This window comes from Bombus impatiens, unplaced genomic scaffold (assembly GCF_000188095.3).
Source record: "Bombus impatiens unplaced genomic scaffold, BIMP_2.2 scf_0396, whole genome shotgun sequence".
NCBI classification, from domain to species: domain Eukaryota; kingdom Metazoa; phylum Arthropoda; class Insecta; order Hymenoptera; family Apidae; genus Bombus; species Bombus impatiens.
In genome coordinates, this window is record NT_176815.1 from 617,334 (window position 1) to 638,191 (window position 20,858).

The 20,858-nt window shown below is 30.4% G+C and overlaps 1 protein-coding gene across 8 annotated transcripts in view; it reads right to left on the reverse strand.

The window, feature by feature from the left end:
- LOC100740507 (rap1 GTPase-activating protein 1) overlaps positions 1 to 20,858 on the reverse strand; it is a 253,514-nt gene that overhangs the window by 8,268 nt on the left and 224,388 nt on the right. For all 8 annotated transcript variants that reach the window (XM_003490103.4, XM_012386551.3, XM_012386550.3 and 5 more), the window contains 2 exons: positions 16,168 to 16,476; positions 13 to 48 (listed from right to left, as the gene is read on the reverse strand). In XM_003490103.4, coding sequence (XP_003490151.1) covers positions 13 to 48; positions 16,168 to 16,476 — 345 coding nt within the window. The remainder of the gene's footprint in view (positions 1 to 12; positions 49 to 16,167; positions 16,477 to 20,858) is intronic.

Here is a 20,858-nt window from a genome sequence, read left to right on the forward strand (position 1 = left end):
GAGGACCGGCCCGTTCTCTCCGTCCCTTCCCACCAGATTCACGTGCTCCTGTAAAAGAAAAAAGTTCAAGTTGGTTGAAACGAAGCGGGTCTTTTTACGATCGAGGCCGACCATCGAAAGTCGCAGCAACTCGTGCGAAATGCACCAACCGCTGCTTTTGTCGGCCGGCTTTGATGCCCTTCTACGCCGAGTACATACACGGTGAAAGGTGCAACATTTTCGTGGTGGCCCAAACGGCGCACTTAAGGGTGCACGTGTCTTGAAAAGTCAAGAGAGTTACGATCAACGTATCGATTCCTTCACTTCGCTTCGGTATCCTTATATAAAAGATTCTGCGATACCGTGAAAAGCATGGTACGATATATGAAGAACAGACGAGAAAAACACAGAAAAATGATAATACAGAAAGATATATAAAATATCGAGAGCACAGTACTCATTATGATATTTAGTAGATATTTGAAGGCAATATTTATCTAAGTTTCTACTTCAGTGTTCAAAGAAATAAAATTTCGCATAGAAAAATGCGGTCATTACACAATATTTTAGTATGACATAATTCAAAATGAAAACAACGTGTGACGTTCAAAAGGGAGAGTTTTTTCAAAAATAGATAAGTGGATGATGTTTTTTAGAAGCTAAACTAAAAATAAACAATGTTTTAAACATTTTTAAGGGGATTATAAACACACGTTTAGCTCCAAAATTAAATAGAAAATCAATTTTGATGACATAGGATTGATTGACAAATATATTAAATTTTAAAACTGCGTATCTGTCGAAAATGGGGAAATTTGATTTATCATGTCTTCCCTCTAGCCTTCGCATGCATTTATTAAAAGTATAAAGAGCGTTTGCAATTGTCAAGATTTTGAAGTAGATGTTACAAACAAAAATTAGTCAGTACTTTTCCTTTAATAAAAACTCAGGCTCGCCTTTACTTTTTAAATGGTAGCACGCAATTATTTTATCCAGTATTGTAGGTTGCATCGTTATAAATTTAGCAATGTCTTATGTTTCTTTTAGAGTACTTTGACGAGGAAGGCATTTTGAAATATAATAAAACACCTTACTAAGACGTAAGTCACATATGAACTTATAAGATATCAAATGCATTGAGAGAGACAGAGAGAGATAAGAAACCTTAAGGAACCTTATATTTTCAAATGATCTTCTAAGCAGCTTATTCAAAGAAAGCGACTAAATGAGGCATCCGTGAAATTAGCCCGATATTACCTAAAAGAAGCCATACATATTTGACTCCCCATTGAACAAATTTGATGGTATTATAGTATTTTGATTTATTGTTGATTATAATATAGATTATTGATTACTGATTGAAAAAGCGTAGTGACTGTTACAAAATAAACACACTATATACAGTGATCTGGCAATAAACCGATCAACTTCTTCAGCATATTTCAGAAACCATTCTAAACAAAAAATATTATATAAGCAATGAATCATATTAATTCCTCTAGCGGGTTATGATTCAAAATACTAATATGTACTATTTACATACTACTTTGAAATCGTTGTACTATCCTTGTAATATCTTCATTCTGATTGAAATGAGCTATTTCCTAGAGTATTTATAGTTTGTATTGATAAGAGTAAAACATTGGTTTAGTTGATGACATCCAGTTAGAAGACAATGACGTTAACACATAATAGCATTGCTTTGTTAGGGCTTGTTGCTTGATGGATAGGCAGCGGCCGAGCTGAAACATAACTCCCACGGTTAACTATCCTATTCTTCTTAAATTTTTTTGTGATGATGCAAGATATTTTTATATTATACGAAGTTTGGATTATCTTTATTGAGTTACTTTGATAATTGAAAAGGATGATATTGGACAACCAGCGTGGAATAATTAAATCAACGTATATCGCGACAGAAAAATAAAAGACGATCAGTTTTTATTGATATTCCGGATATTGATTAAAGAAAAATATTAATTATAGAATAGTCAGACGTTACTTTTACCGTTACCGAAACTTTTTACAAAGTGGACTGAATTATCTGAATAATTATTGCGTAGTGATATATAGTAAATAAGAAGAATATGAATGAAAACGAGGTTCGATCCCGTAAGAATGTTTTTAAATATAACATATGTATAATATGTAACTGGTAATTTGTTAAACACGTGCAGAATTTTTTGACCAAAATAGTCCGGTAAAGAAAGAGAGTATATCTGCAAAATTTTTTAACGATAATGTAAAATTTAAAGAAGCGTAGAAATTAATGATTGATAAAATATTATTCGACGAGCATTTACATATATTATAAGAGAAGAAGTAGGAATTCTAATAACTCAAGACGTAATTATGTGCTTGGATATATAAGATGTATGTTAGATGATATGATGCACCGTGTGTTTTGCGTTACATAATATGCACTACGGCGTAACACGTTGCAGTATCTCATTATCGTACGTTAGGGTAGCGCGTTACATTATATTACAGCACTTGAAGAGATACCTATGTCACTGTATCACGAGATAATAGAACCTATTAATAAAGATAGACTAATTAATTCTCTATATTCTCATATAGCTTAAGACCTATATCTTTTATATACTGTTTTGTCTATTCACTATTACACTACTATATTTTAATATTATATTATTATATCGTTAAAAAGCGATCTGTTTATAGCAATTATTAGTTTCTAGCTTTTTATATTAAATGGAGGAATTTTAAGATTAAATTATAAATTGAACTTCCTTACTCAATTTAATGGTATACTATTCATTTCTGGTTTATTTACATTATTAGTATACTACCATAAATTAATGTAAGTAATGTAATTAATGTAATTTATTTCTTGTATCTTCAAGTATCCTGGCCCTACTTTCGACTGTTTTCAAAAATGTACCAGCTATAGTACTTTTGGTTATCAGTTGGTAAGTTATAATGAAATATATTAACAACATCTATTTATATTATCTCTTAACTGGTATGATACTTACAGTTCTACGGGATGAAACCAGCATAGTTAATAAACTATTGTTTAATTTTATTATAGTAACAATTAAAAAATAAAAATCAACAAACCAAAATTCAAAGCAAATGAACCTAGAAAAAACAATAATAGTGATAATCTTCGTGTATGTCGGCACGAAAAATATAGCGTGAGCTGCTTGAGTGAAGATTGAGTATAGTGTATAAGATGTGATGGATAAGCACACAAAGGGTACACCATCTGGAGATTCCAATAAACTAATAATTCTCAATGTTATCCTTGTCAGCTTAGATATCGTGCAGTGTATAGGGTTTTACTCACTCCACGTGGCAAAATCAGTAAAAGAAAAGATTTCCTTTTATCGTCCATTTTTTTTTTATTTTTATTAAGCCTTTTAAATCATTTTTAAATATTAGTTTTGTTATTTGATATTCATTATAAAAGAATTTGGTAAATATAATTTATCTCATAAAGTGTGAAGTTATAAACATATATAGTATTAAATATATTGTATTTTGTATATTTTCTTATTTTCTTCTGTATATCTTACACTGTATACAGTTTCTCATAATTCCTTGTTATAATTTCTGTTATATCGTATAATCGATATTTTTCTCATGTATCTTAAATAGCAGATTGACATACAATGCATTATATTGAATAATGTACATAAGAAAGTACTAACATCAGAATCTCATGGGAGATCTAAAAACTTAAAAGGAAAAAACGATTCTTGAACCAATATTAGCTATTGTGATAGAAGACATCAAACAGGTTATTTTCCAAGTGAAATTCTATTTAATTTCTAAACAAAGATCTGCTGCATTGATGTACGTTTTGAAAAGATGTCTCACGACTTCGAATTTTTTCCTAAGACCGATTTGCGACTCATGAAAGCGTTTCACCGTAAATATATTGTGTACTCTTGCAACGAGAACAGGATGCGTGCACGCATGCACGCACAATGAGCCCACAAATCTACGCAGTGACGCAACCATCAAGGAACTCCTATTGCATGTATAAAACGACAAAAATACTTAGTTACTTATACGTAATTCGATCCAGTCGTCACTCGTGATTACTTTGCATAGAATATTCGAAGAATTCATAATTTTAATTCGGACGCACGTCTAATCAGATATCTAGTGTCGGAAATATTTGATAACAGAATGCAACCCATTAATTTTATGTGTATTATATCATAATAAATATTAAATATTAATAAAAATAGTTTCATAAGTATCGTTAATCCTTTATAAGCAGAAGTTTGTTTGCTTACAAAGAAAGAGATTGTAATTGGCTAGGAGATTATGCATGTTTATGTATTTATTAGAAACTTAAGAGGGATGCGACATGATATTATAGTATTGTAATGTGGTAAGTAAGAAATACATTTTTATTTATGTTCTTTTGCTTTGGTTGCCCCTCACGAAAATACAAATTTGCACAAATGTACACAATCTGTTGATTAACGATTTTTAAACAAATTTGAAATTTAGATACCAATAAATAAATCGTTTAACGCTAATATGTTATATTAATGAAATAGGATAATATCTATATAGATGAAATAAAATAAAATTATTAAAATACATATGGATATATACATGTAGTTAGCGTTACAAAATCAAATCATACAGCTACTATAGCATCGTTCATAGATTGTTATATATTTAAAATATTTTAGGAATTTTGACAAAAATGTCTTTATATTAAATTATATTCCAATTCTATAGAATATTTATCTTACATTCATAAATTTATTTATGTTTATTTGCAATATAAATTTGTATTATAATAGCTATAAAATCAATAATTTAGAAAAAATAATGTCAAAGGAAAGAGACAGAGTAATCATAATGCACAAAAAGTAAGATAATATAATGAAACATAACATAATGAATATTAATTAAATACAATTATACATAATTGCTTGTTTGTATTTCTATAATTTTCTATATAAATGTAATAGGTACTGTAGGCGAGATACTAAAGATAATTGTAAACTTTACTATTGTGTAATTGTTATACAAACAGCAATAAAATAAACTTCTATATTAAAATGTGTGAAGTTTACAAAGATGGAGTTATATTTAAGAATAATTAAGCTGTTGTTGAGAAAAGCTTTTATGTTTAAACATGGAACTACTGATAACGCTATCTTTAGCCACGATAATATCGATACGGTACTGCGTTTCCTTTTTCACATAATTAACTGTATTCAATCGAATTCTATTGACACTCACCTGTATGTTTCTTTCGTTTCTGTTATTTTTAGGAATTTTATTACGCAGATAGAGAACGAATTTGATATCAAAAGACAGAATAAATAAGAACAATAATCGACTTTTGAGGGAATTAATTTTCATCCACATCAAAATATTACATAGTTTGATTTCTATAAATAAAATTCAAGATTAACTATTTAGTTGAACATTTCTATTTATATGATATTTCTCTGCAAATTTGATCGTTTATAGAAAGTAAAGAAATTTTGTGGTAAGAACAACATTACTTCTATTTCTGCAATTGCTTCGTATCATATTTTGCATAATATGTTACAAAGAAATAGTAACAAATAATTTTTATACAGCGCAAATTATACTTAAGGGTCAGATCAGCAAACATGTTCGTTAATAAACTATTTCACAAACTTCATTCCTTCCTTCATTTTCAGATCTTATCACAAATGTTACTCGTAACAAATATATGACCATTCCTCTCTCCGGTGATTTTTCAATCTCTACATGAGCGACATATAAATATAAACAATGTGTTAATGAACTTGAATGACTAATACATTGTTTGAATGTATTACTGTGAATGTGTATTATTGTGTATTTACACCATTTAAGTATGTTAAGGGCATTTCTTGTGTTTGAATGATATCTACTAATGAATGTTGGAGAATTTCTGTGTTTGATGTTTATTCTTCGAGAGTTGGAAAATGTCTGCTTATGTCTTTTACTGAGAGCGTCCGAACCTTGCGTTGTATATTCAGGATGCGTGCTGATTGATTGTCGTTAAAAATGTAATTTTCCAATCAATAGCACCCTAAGTGACGTGATCGCTCTCCACGTGTCCTTACTACGCCGTCTTCTACTATGAGTGGAGCTTTATCTAAACTAACGCAAGACGTTCAGTTTTTCAGAAAGGTTCCAGGTCAGAAACTTCAGCAACTGCTACTGTTATGTATAAGTACATATGTGTTTCTAAATTTCCCTCCGGAAATACCAAGTATATAACACATCCCTTACTACTCAGTACGAAAGAAACTAACGATAAGATTCTAAAGAATATGCGGTTTATTACTCTATAATATATGCATATATTAAGATTAAACTAAAAAATGAGCATTTTTTACGAGCACGCTACAGTATTTACTAACGAGACTTCACGTGCTTCTTTCGTGTGTTCCGGACGGAATAATAAATTTTCGAAACTGGCAAAGACATGTTATATATGCTCACTATACTGTGTTCGAAAGAGTTTCGGTGAGAATGCTTCAGAGAACTATATTTCAAGGAACAAGCTCACGTACATTATGCAAAAAGTATTCGTTAAAGTCAAGTAATGCGTAAAATGAACAAATAGAAGTATATATGTAAATAAATAGATACTATACAATGTTTCAAGGAAGTAGACCAAGTTATAGTTTTAAATCAGTAGAAGATAAAACAAGATTTTACTAGCCAACACGAAAATCAAAACAATGGATTCGAATATGTCTGCTTTGGAAATGGATACGTTTCAACAATTTTTAGGTCGCTTGTATTTCTTTAAATGCAACTACATATTTTTTAATGCACTGATACATTTCCTCATTCTTTATAAAAAAATGTTAAAGTACTTATGTATCTTGAAACGATTACACAGTTCAAAAAATATATGGGTGTATTAATTTTAATTTAGCAAAGTAGTATCTGAATTAATAAGCTATCAATGACTGAATTTGTTAGTAGAACTTAATATCTTCTTACAAAGAAAAGTCCATCAAAATTCACGTTGCTTCATGGGAAATTCCCTATCTTTTATCGTTTTAGAAGTATGACTTGATCTAATTACATAGGATAATCTGTAACTATATACATACATGTATACAAATGACATGAAAATATTTAGCTTCATAAAGATTAGTAGCATTAAAACATACGGAAAAGAAGTATTACACAAAGAGACACGTTTGTATCGAATTAATCATTCGTAATTACAATATCTACTTCCACGAGTTCAACAACCGTAAACACTCAAGGCAAACCAAGGTTACGTACGATATTTCTACAACTCTTATCAACAGCAAAGCGTACAAAAATTTAACGTTAATACTAGCTAACTTATATGCACACTCTGTTTTTAATCAATATTGCTTCGTCTCGCTATCAACGAGTTTAAACATGAGCAAAATTTCACCGCATTCCAGTTCGTAATAAATAATTTCGGAAAGAAGTTCATACGTATAATAGTTGAATAAACTCCATGGCAAACGGGATGCCTTAATAATTTGCGTTATAATACGCGTCGTATTCGAGCGAAAGAGTTAATTAGGTGAACGATATTTTATACAACGAATGTATGTACATACATTATTAACGGATTGGTTGGCGGGTAGAGCATTCTAACCGACACTGTCCTAGGTCTTTCCTATATGAAAGAAGAAGAATATGTGGCATGTTCTTAGATTCGAGCTAATGCAATAGCACGAAATATTCCAGGAAGTAGAATAATAGCAATCTTTTTAATTATACTTTTAATTGAAATAATCAGATTTATCACGAACAAAGTCCATGCTGTGTGGTTTCTTTTCTTTCACTCCTAGTATCGTGTATCACGTAGCTTTGCAGGATTATGCTATCACTCATTTCTTTGCATCGTGATGTTAGTGCCTTCGTAGATTCGAGTATAACCTCTTTTATGCGTTAAAAAGTTGCATACATATTTTTTCTTTCTTTCTTTTTGCCACTTGAATGTGGAATTGGAGCGTTATAAGAGAAGTTAAAGTACGTACATACTCCGTAAAATATACTAGAGAATGTCTACACTTTTCGAGAATGTATTTTGCTTTCTGTTCTTCTACATACAAGTGTATTTAGTAATATGTAGCACGAGGAAATATACGAGAAATACTTTTTAGATTCTGGCAAAATTGCGTTTTGTATTTTAAATGGTACTGAATTCGCAAGAGAACATACATATTTATATTTCTCTACTATTTATTACATCCGCTAGAGTTAATTGCCAATAAAGCTTACAACATACAAAAACGAGTCGTATTACACTATGCGCTCAGTTTCCTGTGACTAGATACGAGAATGATTTACTTTTCTTAATTTCCTTGTTATACGTAAAAATACACCTTGTATTTAAATCAAATAACTTTTTTGATACATATACCTAATACTCTTACATAAGTTTCTGATTATTTTGCTACGCAATAATGGAAAATCACTTGTGTAAAGAAAACATATACATATGATGCAACGGTAAACCGTTAAAATAGAATATAATTCCCTATAAGGTAAAAGTTATAAAGTTAAAATTGTATAAGATGTTAGTACTACTGTATTTGAAATAAATAATACACAATATCAAACAATTTCTTTGCTGTTACTCTTAACTCATCTGTCAATTTTTGAATTAAAGCTATGTTAAAATTTAAACACCAAATAAGCATTTAAATTAATATATATCATGATATAATATCTTCTATAGAGCTAAATAACTGCCATTAAATAAATTGTTTTCAAAGTTTCATAACTCTAAAAATATCCGAATGTTAGTAGTTATCAAACCTGTTTACGTAATAGGATGCTAGCAAACATGCATATCAATGACGAATTAGTAAAAATAAAACCGAATATTATACTCAATGCTAAATTGATTAGAATAAAATGATTAGATTAGATAAATGATTAGAATAAAAATTGAACCGTGAGTGTTCTTTTTTCTCTTAACATTTTTTCACAATATATAATCATTAACATTATTTTCTTATCTTTCCGATGTTAATAATTGACCTACCCGATACGATTCGGCCATTACTGATAGAAGCTACTCTGTCAACATGCATAAAAAAATATCTCTTTCTCCCATTTTCTCTCCATTTTCTCTCTCGCATGTGCCCCTTCGATTCGGTTATCCGAATAAACTACGGTTATCGTATGTGGCTGATATATTTATGATGATTCTCCAAGCGCTTTACTATTAGCTATCGAGACCCGGATATTCGAGGAAGATAGATAATGGGAGTAAGTAATTGAAGAAAGTCTTAATAATCCTAATGCTTTTAGGATTTTTTAAAAGAATCTTCGTTGCTTCATTAACAATACGACAAATTATGATCTAAGAATCTCTTGCAAGATAATTTTATTAATTGCTTTCATTGCTTTATTGAATTCAAAAAATATTTAAATACGATGTGCTTCAGGAAACGGTAGAAAAGTCGATAAATATATCCTATAGAATACATGCGAAGTATTCAATGAAACAAATAATGTTTGACGTTGTCAGATACTGTATTAAAGTTGAAGAAATTATTACCAATTACTATTTTTGTATCTCCCTTTCCCATCATACAGACATATATTTTTCTTAAACGTTTCAATTTTAATCATAATTAGAAAATTTTACGTCACCAAATGTAGGAAGCAAGATATTAAAAATAAATAAGATAAATACAAAATCGTTGCATCAGATATGCACTGAAAGAGATGACAGTAAATGGATGGTTGGATAAAACGGAATGGAAGAAATAGCGTTCATCATTTCCTAGAAGAGTAGAACAGTAAAACTGGGAAAGAAATAAACATACCAGTAGCTACAATGCACCATTTCGTATACTAATTGGAGAAGAAAATTGATCTAACCATTCTCCTAACAGTTCTTTATTCATCACAATTCGAAGTAATTTCCGCGTTACTTTATGGCAATTACAGGCAAATTTTATTATATTGATATAATTGTGTAAAATTATAACTGGATATGCTAATTAGTAAAATTAAAGTGTCTATAAATGCATTTAATAAGAAAAATTAGTATATTTCTAAGAAATTGAATTTAAGCAATGTTGTAGCTGTTGTTTTCAATTAAAAGACAGTTTTTAGTTAAGCACAAAGTGAATTAATTAAACAATTCAACTAAATGGTATAACGCACTCACTGATTCGGCAAACAGATAAAAACAATTTCATTTCATTAAAAAGAAAGGAATGTACTTTAAGGTAATTCCTGAAAACACTTCCCAAAAGCACAAAGTTGTTTCCTCATGAATTCCGTCTTCACGACTCTATGAAATTTACAATAGCTTAGAAACTTTTCCTCTTCCTTTGTCCGCTAAATTTATGTACGAAAACTTTGACTCCCTTTATTTTTAAAAAGCGAGACACTTGAGAGATAAAGTATGCTACTTTATTTATTTTTATGAATTTTAATATCAAACTTTCAATCTATGTTTCTCTGCATGGCAAGCGAAAGTAATATTGTAATTAATTCTTCGATCACTTCTAGAATAATTAAATTAATGTAATGAATAATTAAAAACTGTTTCTTAATTTGAATTTATATTAAGAATTATTTTTCTAGAAAAATGTCCTTATGTAAGAATAACCTACAAATAATAAATCTAAATAATTAAACCGTTTGTATATAATACATCAGCTTTCATTCTACTAAATATTAATTTAATAATTCGAAATATGTATGATGCGGAAAATATCTATATTATTCGAACAATAAACTATTTTAATAGATGCACGATTAGGATTATGAGTGAAAATACTCGGTTATATAAATTATTGCAATAACAGTTTCAGTGATCTACAATCAACGAGAATACAATTATGTGTACTGTACAAAAAATAAACGAGAGATCTAGTAGTACAATTTGTAATAGATCGGAAATTTGATAATCGAAACTAGCATTAACTCCAACTTCAAAATAAACATGTTTCTCATTAATTTGTAACAGTAAAGATAAATCACTATACACGCATGAGTCTCTCGGTATTCTCCAAACAAAAACGCCCAACACTTAATTATACTTTATTAATTCCTCATTATACCTTATTAAATAGAACGTTTACTCGCGATTTCCGATATTCTCACGTCACAGAGGAACGATCGGCGCACGAAAGCCCATTGGAAAGGTAAAGAGAAAGCGAGCAGTTATATCCTTCAGAATTCCGCGCGGTCTCCCGACATTTCAATGAAAACCGCACAAAGCTATAAAAGAAAAACCCCGGAAGAAGCGGACAAAAACAACGCAACTGAAAGAGCCTGACCGTAGCGTAGCCAACGCAGAGTTAGTATCTACACAAATAATTCCGCGTTGGAAAATGAAGGACGAGAGAGGAGGATGATGAGCAAGAGGGCAAGCGGAAGAAAAACGGAGGTACCTTAAAAGCAGTTAAGGATGAAAATCAGGGATGTCGAAGAGAGGAGGCGAGGTGAGTTTCTTCTTATATAGGCATTGCTTGTAGACTATGAGAACGTTCCCACTCCCACGCCCGAAGTACTCTTTTCCTTTACCTGTGCCTCTTTCCTTCTCCTTTTCTTTCTACCTCGCTTCATCTTCCTTTTCTATCCACCTTCATGATTCCTACGTGTGTAGAACGCTCGCATTCGCAAGCCGTACTACAGGGTGATTGTAAAGTAATCTCGCGTTTTCTTATATTACGCAGGAATAAGATCGAGATTGCAAACCAACATAATAAATTCATAAAAGAAATCAAATCCGTAAGATATTTATGCAAAATCCGCAAATACGTAAATGCCCGGATATTTGTGTAGTGTAGATATATAAGAAGACGAATGAAAGTTGGGTCTATGTTAAGGTCGATGATACTTATCCCAGACTGGTACACTGCAGCTGTCTTTTATCAAGATGAGACACTTCTTACGATACGGAGTGTATCTTTTATTTTTTGTGTGGAATGAAAACGAGAAGTTTCAGATACTCACTAGAGTATCTCACAACAGCATTCCTGTACAAGTTTATTTGTCTGCTTTTTAGCTTGATCCTTTTTCTCTCTTCATTAACTATGTAATTTTATTAACATTGTTATTTAAACTAATTTCAGTGATTCAAGCTTGGATATATTTTGTAACAGAGATACATTTATACTTTCTATGTTTACCTTATCAATATTTTATTACAGGAAAATAGAGTGAAATAAAACAAAGTTAAATACAACGAAATATGCAATATCACACACAAAAAAATAGATTAATATCGTTACGTTATCATTACTTTGTAAAAAAATGATGCGAGTAGATGTATTTTTTTATCTAAGGATCAAATTTATTTTCTAATCACCCTGTATTTACCGAGAGCCATCATGCTTTGCAGCACGCATAGTGTTTTACATATGCATGTCTTGCCCATTAACCGTACTTGGAGCAGTTGCGGGAGAAACGGCAGAAATTAGTTCTTCGCGTGATATTTTTCAAAATGCGTGCAAATTTTGCAATAAAATTAGAATTATTCGGTTCAGCGATCGACGTTATCAGTTTTTCCAATTTATCTTTAGCGACTGTATAACCAAAGGAATTAAATAGATTTAATAACTTTGGAATGTTAATTTTAATGAATGAATAGTGTTGTAACACGACCGAGATAATTAGCACTTAAAATAATTCGCTTAATTGTTATTCAAATAAGTTAACTGGGACTTAAAATCTCGGTTAAACGAACTGTGAAACGATCGCTCGGTGAAACGATATCAGTCGAATATATTTTTCACGTAAAATCTAATTTGATTTAATTTATCTTTTTTATTTTCCATTTCTATCGGAAAATGTCAAAGATGCTTTGCTATTTTTATACGTCTTTTATTGATTAGGCTTAGTAATGTAATATGTAGTAGAAAATCATCTTGTAAAATCACCGCGAGCCGTATAAAAGCCGTGCTGCTCATTGAATTTCAAATTTTTCATTTTACAATTTTTCAATCGGGCTGCTTCTTCGGAATAAATTTCGATACTCGTTTCCGTAAGTTTGATAAACTCGTGCATACAAGTATTTCAATGATTTTCCCATTGTATATGCACCTTTGATCAACATTCGCCTCTATTTAATCAAACTATGTAAATATATTGTTCGTTCCCTCAACTGTATTGGGTGCATTTACGCTCATAAATATAAGAACGTGTTTCCATGATTCTGTTTAAATAACGCCATTACTCTTGGGTACAATGAAGTAATTAGCAAAAGGATACGGATGGTAATGTTCACAATCATCAGTGCTTGCTTCAACCTGCATATCTAGGCATTGTTTCAGAGTAGAATGACTAATCGGCTCAAGGTACACTGGCTAATCGTTATAATCTTATAATTTCTTCTCAACACTGCCCAATAATTATGAATTTAGAATTTTAGTAGCTACTCCAAAGCGATTTCGTACAACGTGTAACCATAAAATGGTAGTAAAACATACACGATGGAATTTATATTCGACTAGTTAAATTAATGGGCTAATTAATCTACAAGATGGAGCATCTATCGAAAGACATATGCAAATTAGTGCAAATTATTGGACAACGAAGCTTTATCGGTTCGCAATTCCAAAGAGATACGAAACTTTTAGGAAATCGGTATATCTTGATACATTTGAACACCATAGGCACCAATCGATAACCAATATCAAATTCATGTACGCAATACAGTTTATGGAAACCTAAACACGTTTCCATTTTGCATTATTCGCGTATCGTAGTATTAATTAACTTCTGTAACGTTTAAAGTTACTGTAACTTTACGTAAAGAGGATGGGGTGCAACCAATGTTCCCTGCGATGCTAACGTATGAATTTATTTTTTAGGTATGCGCATGCATATATTCGCTATAATTTTACGAAAACAACAATATACGACAGTATAATTATAATTTCCAAAGCCTCGGTATTTTAGGGAATGCTTTGTGAGGAATAAATATGTATAATAAATAATGAAATACATTAAAAAATTAGAATTTTATTGCAAAAAGAAATTATTATATTTAAAGCAATTTATGATTAAAATAAATTACCTATGATAAGCGTTGGAGTTCTATTAAAGTATAATATAATAGCAAATATCAACTAATATGTTATGTAAGTTTATTTGAAATTATCGGATATTTTAAGGAAACTAAGTGATATTTTTATATTTTACGTTTGCAGATATCACATGAAAATTAAGTATAACGACTAATCTTTTTATTGATCAATGTTTCGTAAGAGTGCTCGTGAAAATTGTACGTTTCTTAACGCCACAGATTGGAGTCGTTGCTATTAAAATTTTTAAATTTATTTTTGATTTAATAGTATAAATAAAATATGATTCTATTAAAAAAATAAGATACTTTTGGCAATTTATATTTATGAATAAATAAGTATTCTTCTGAATACCTTATATATATGATAGTTAAGGAACTTCAAAACACATGATGTTTAATGAAATGTTTCAATGAAATTGTATAAGAAAGCTCTATTTTCGCAAAAAATGCGATTAAGTAATGTCATAATTGTAGTTTAAACAAGAAACCTTTCAGATGTTTTATATATAAACTAATCTCGTTGTACTTCCTTTACTGAAACCTATTCAAATTCGTCATGTGACGAAACATAAATGAATATGCATAATGAAAGTAATGCATATAAAATTGTAAACATTGTACTCCGAACGAAAAACAATTTCATAGGACCAATTTTCGATTCATATTTCGTTAAAGTAATGTTTAATTAATACTTTATAAGACTTTAATTTTCAGTTATAATTTCATAAAAATACTTTCCTACGCTCGCACTTTCGACAACAGTGTAATTAATTTATTTCAAAAACAATTAATTTCGTCTGTTATATATCGTATAAAAAAATATAAAAAAAAATTGTAATACTTATTACACAATACTAGCAGATTCTACACAATCTGAATGAAAGTTCAAACGAACAATGAAATACTATAGCGCAACTGAAAAATTTGAAATTAAAAACATTTTGTACGTAACATAATCATATTATATAAGAAAACATTTATATTTACAGAATTGTTTACATTTCCCTTTCTAAATTTTATACCATAAAAATGAATAATTGATGAGCTAATATTATTTTCAATATAATTAAAATTTAACTGGTTTTGCTTGTTTGCAAAACTTACGTACATATTCCAACACGAAAGTGGTAGTAAATTACAACTTACGCTAGAAGTCGTTAGTAATAAGTATGTAGCGTAGTCTGGAAACCTGTATCTTATTAAATAGTGAAAGAAGTATTTGAGTGCATACATATATAAGTATACTTAACATCTGATATTTAAGCAACGCCTAGCATTTAAGTTCCATAAAAATAAAAGTGAAATGATATATAATAAAATTATTATAAGTCTATAATCACATTTTCTTTCTCAGAAGATCAGAGAGTTAAAAAATTATTTTCCTGAATCCTGAGTTAATAATAACATATATCTTTCAGTACCTAAAAAAAGCAGATATTTACTTTATATCTTTACAAGTACTAAATAAACGCCTAAACAAACATTGAATATTTCTGTAAATTGTAATTTTACAGAAAATTAATTTAATTTAAACTAAATCTAAACACCAATTCACCACGTACAAATTGTTTCTGTCTTCGTGTTTAGTTCATTGAAAATCATTTTCTTACATTTATACATTAAAATTATTCTAAAATCCTTGACTTTTTAACACGGGCATTAAATGGAATTACTCTCTATATTTCATACTTTTCATTGTTTACGTTGAGCTTTTAAAGGTATTAAGGGTGTTTTAGTAATTCCTCCAAGAATGAAAAGAATCTCTAAATATAGCAAAAAGCTCCATAATTCACATTAGAAGAAGCTCCACATCAGTCCTAAACTTAATATTTAGAAAATGAAATAGGTTAAAGTTCTGTAACTGATATATCCGTTTCAATTAATATGCATACTCTGCTTTATTCAAAGTAAGTATTGTTAAGTAATATTACTAAATATTACTAAATTTATTATCATCTTTTAATTTATTTTTTAATTTATTAGAAGCCTGACTTGTGGTCTGTAAAATTTCAATAATAATAGTTCAATCGTGCAAGTCGGCCCAGGAAGTATTTCAAAACAGTATGAACAAAATAGAATCTGATAAAATGGATATAAAAATAAAATTCACGATTAATATGTTAAATGTCGAAGAACATATTAGAGAATATACTCGTACATAATTTACATACCCTTCCAACGAAGAATCGCCTATAGCATTTGGCTGTATCATCCTGGTCTATCCTGGGTTGCCATGCAGGCTGCGCCGGAAGTAACGCCCTGCCAGCTGAGTCCAGGGCGTGTCGATGATCGGTACCGTCGACCCAGTATCCAGGCGGTGTCACCACAAGAGGTGGCTGAGTTCCGGAAGTGGCTTGCTGAAGCGCAGCCTCCATAAGAGCCCTGCCAGCGGGTGCATCGCCAACTGGTGACGGGGATGGCGTGGGTGTGTGATTATTCTGATTACCAGGACTCGACGCTGCCCTGTCCTCCCTCGGGGTCTGTAATCACGGCAGGCCAGTTCGATATGAGCTCAAATTCACCTCCAATATAGTCTATCTTTTAAAAGCCCTTTCAGAATTTTAAATTGAATCGTTAAGAGATCTAGAACTTTCCGCAATTTAAGCCACTCTAATAATTGTCATTTTCGCATTTTGCTATCTTTAATAATACCCCGAAGAAAAGATTAATGGTGCAATGACTAAAAAAGCTTTTATACCAGAATATCAGAAATATAGAATCAAATATATATGAAGCATTTTTTAACTTGCGGTAGTTCTTCTATCAAAATTCTTACTATTTGTGTTATTTAAATTATGTTGGACATTATGACTTATTAAAGAAACGCATGTGAGCAATTTTTCACGTTCTTCCTCCTACCATTCTTATTAAATCTATAAAGAGAATCGTTTAATTTATGAAACCAATTAACCAATTAAAGCGTATAATACAATTCCGCGCATTGTATTATAAGATACAGACATACAAGACCTTAAATAAGGTATTAAAGATATTAAATAATTTCAATTATGGTATTCGTCTATTCTTCTTATACATATGGCTGCAGAGGCTCGCAAAAGTATTTGAGCACTAACCATAAAAAAATTTTTTATACATTTTTAAATAAATTTTATTTATGTGTATGTTGTGTAAACACCGTCTTCAATATATGATAAATTTTTAAAATGGTCCCTCTAAATACTCCAGTTTATTAATATTAACAGTATTTAATTAATATAGTGTTTTATACTATATACATGTAGTTAATATGACTGATCGTTTAAATACTTTTGTAATCTTTAGAAAACATACACTTGCGCTGAATATCCTGTTGCTTCTACATATATATTTAGACTTGTTCCAAACTTTATTAATAGTTTAAAATGTTAAAAATGTTTCGTATAATATAAGTACATAATATATACATAACAGGTTTCTACAAATGTTCGAATCGGTTCATAAGTAAATATATATGTATGTACGCACGATGCAGTTCTAAATATGTACTCAATCGACATTGAAGAAGAATATTCATTTATTTTAGGATATATGACGTAAACTAACTGTACATTACGTGTACTTGCCATAAAATATTGCTGAACGGTTTTGTTGGCCGCGGGGGAAGCAAGCAATTATTCTTCTTTCTTCTCGCTTTCTTTTTAACTATTATTATTAGAGTACCGCGGCTGGCGCGTATATTTCTTTATTACATATGCGCTTTTTAATGAATTTCATTTGGCATTGTTACCAGCAATACATGTTGGTCCTATACCATTAACGTATGGAACTTCCACACTCGCTTTCTATGTTTCTTTATCGTGCCACCCCTTTTACGGAACTTTGAATAGTTTCAGTTACATAAAGAACCAGAATAGGATGCAGTCAATTAATGCCAACTACATATTCAGTGTAACAGACGCGAGCAAATGATGTAACAAACTAATTAAAAACAAATTGATGAAACTCCATTTTATGCTGTTCTGGATTCATTAGTGAATAACATTCGTTTGATACGTATACCGTGTAGTAAATATAATACATATATTACATTTTGCCGAATGAAATTTTATTTTGCTCGTTTTATAATGTTTTTGACAGTCGATACGTTCTGTTCTGTATATGATGAGTATGGAGAAGAATTATTTGTTATGTATTTTTGCCAAATAACGTTGAAATTGAAACATTGAATTTGGACAAACGCTACGTTAAGTTGGATATATTAAACGTAGTAATTAAAGAAAAAATCCGGAATTAGTCAACAAGTATTATTTTTTAATAAGACAATATTAGACATTGTCTTATCGACAAAGTGCAAGCAGACAATTCTAGGTCTTAACTGGGATGTTCAATCTTAATTGTCTTACTCATCGCGTATTTTTGCATCTACGAATCTTTTATCATGACAAGAAATCAGATACTCTAGAAGTCTGTAAAAGCTTCAAAGAAACCGCTAACGGAAAAGATAAGTTAAGTGCAAAATATAAATAAAAAACATTGATACTCGTTGTACTATTATTTCGAACCAAATTATGTTCTACGTACAGTGACTCAAGTTAATAATATCTTTAAAATCGAGTAATACGATTATGACTGAAGAGTAAACAAGGAGAGTTTACATATCTTAATATATAAAATAATTTTTTTTATTAATCCTAGTCTAATTCACAGCGAGCAGAAGCGATAGTAAGTAACAGTAGGAAACAAGAGAAACTTGGGTTGAATGTAATTTCACAGCAATTACTCAACTTTTACTCAACTATGTAATCGCTTTAAATTCCTAACGTATGCAGGGGCTCGCGTTACTATCTAGTATCCTGTTTCATTCTGCGTTAGCTGGTACGTTACATAAATAAAAGTGCACTTTCATACAATTTCAATCATGTCGCAACGCTGGCACTGAAGCGATCGATCGATCCACCGGAAGGGAAGAGGCAAAAGAAATGGTCGTATTGCAGGAAATCGGAATGTCTTCAACAATTCCGCATGTTCATGAAACCAGAACGACTGAATGGTTTCTCGGATTGAAAAAGAAAGCTAAGTAAGTGCATCGATGAATGTCAGTTAACATAAATGTCAGTTAACAATAAATAAACAGAAGGCGATTCGTTATGAAAAAATAAATAAAAAATGTGAAATAAACATTTATCATTCGACGTTTAGTTTTCGAGAAAAGCAATTCTAAAAAACCGTTGCGTATGTACACACTAATATTTCTATTTCTCCTCTTTTAAATCCGATAATTCATGAAAGTCATGTAAACGTTGCATTAGAAAATTTAGATATTATATTAGAAGTATAATAGATATGTTATTTGAATTATAGAACTGCTCAGCGAGCCTTACTTTGGCTATATATACACTACTGAAAATATTTATTGTATGATTTGATTATATGATACTAAAAGTATAATAATCTAATACGAAATTCGTTTTCTGCCCGCTTGTATAATACATTTGCCTGTTGAACAATCTGACCCCAATCATACGCAGATTTCCTCCTTGAAATATCTCGGATCGATTAAAAAATGTCGTATTTATTTCGAATTGAGAAAAAATTGGTCGATCAAATAGATTTTCCTTTTTATAATTTTCTTACTAATATTTCTTTGTTTTGCTCTATTTTGGTACAAATACATAGTGATAGCTAAACTATGGATGTTTATCGCAAAGGATATAAACATTATATACGCAAAAATGTACAAAATTCATCAAATATGAAAAGATATATAAATATTCAGAGCAAGCTACTTCTCATAGTATGAACAGATGAAATTAATTTTCATTTAGATTCCTATCATTTTTTTCTTGGTTAGCTATACCTGTCCACAAAAATATGAATCTGCATAAATATGCGCAGTTTAGTGGTAACGTATATGTATAGCATATAAAATATGGCTTCCGGTCGACAGTAAACTATTGTTGTTAAGTTTATGGAGAAATTATACGCGGATTTTCAATTACGTTGTCTCAAATCCTTGTGTCGTTCAAGGGTCTGCTATACCATATTTTCAACCGCACTCGGTACAAATATTCGGTCTGTGTGTAGTTTGTAGAGCAGTTATGCTGTTATTTAGAATGTTATAAACTATTTCTAATTCTAAGGCAAGATAAAGACTACTGTTATATGACAAGATAAAACGAGTTATAGCATAACGCTTGTATTGTAACGCTGTAGAACGAGGCTATATAACACTACAGTATGCTCCATTTACAAACGATACACTTTTAGTTTTACCCTCAATTAGATTTAATAAGTAACGTTCTGTTAGACTTGTTACACGTATGTATTCCTTTGTTGTATTCTTTTCATGAAAAATAAAACCATTAAACGATCTTATAATTACATATGTGAAATTAAGGTCGATATTAAGGCAGATGTAATTCCTGTACGTTCTTCTCATTATGATATAATTGGCGATATGAAAATTGTAAATAAGAGAAAACGAATGATCGAGTAAAATGCGTAGCGATACCTTGTGAAAAAATATTTGATGAAGCAAATAACAAGTTATTGTGTAAGTACGTAGTATCGCACAATTCCGTAATACACAAACAGCTAAATACTTTGTACTAAATTGTTTATATACATGTGTCTCGGTATACAAAATGTTATTCGACGTAATTACCCCATCTTAATGCAATATGCAAGTTTACTTTGATATAGAAACAAAAAAAAGCTGTTTATCAAAACTATGCTTTGTTTTTCAGCAAAAATATTCCTTTCGTGCCAACTATTTGTTAATATCTAAGACAATTTTTCAAGTAGCTATAAAATAATCGGTATCATTTGAAAAAATTAACGCCACCAACGTCGTAAATAATACATTCAGAAGCAATATCGTAACGTTATGAATCACAGATGGTCTCGTCGCGATCATAATCGT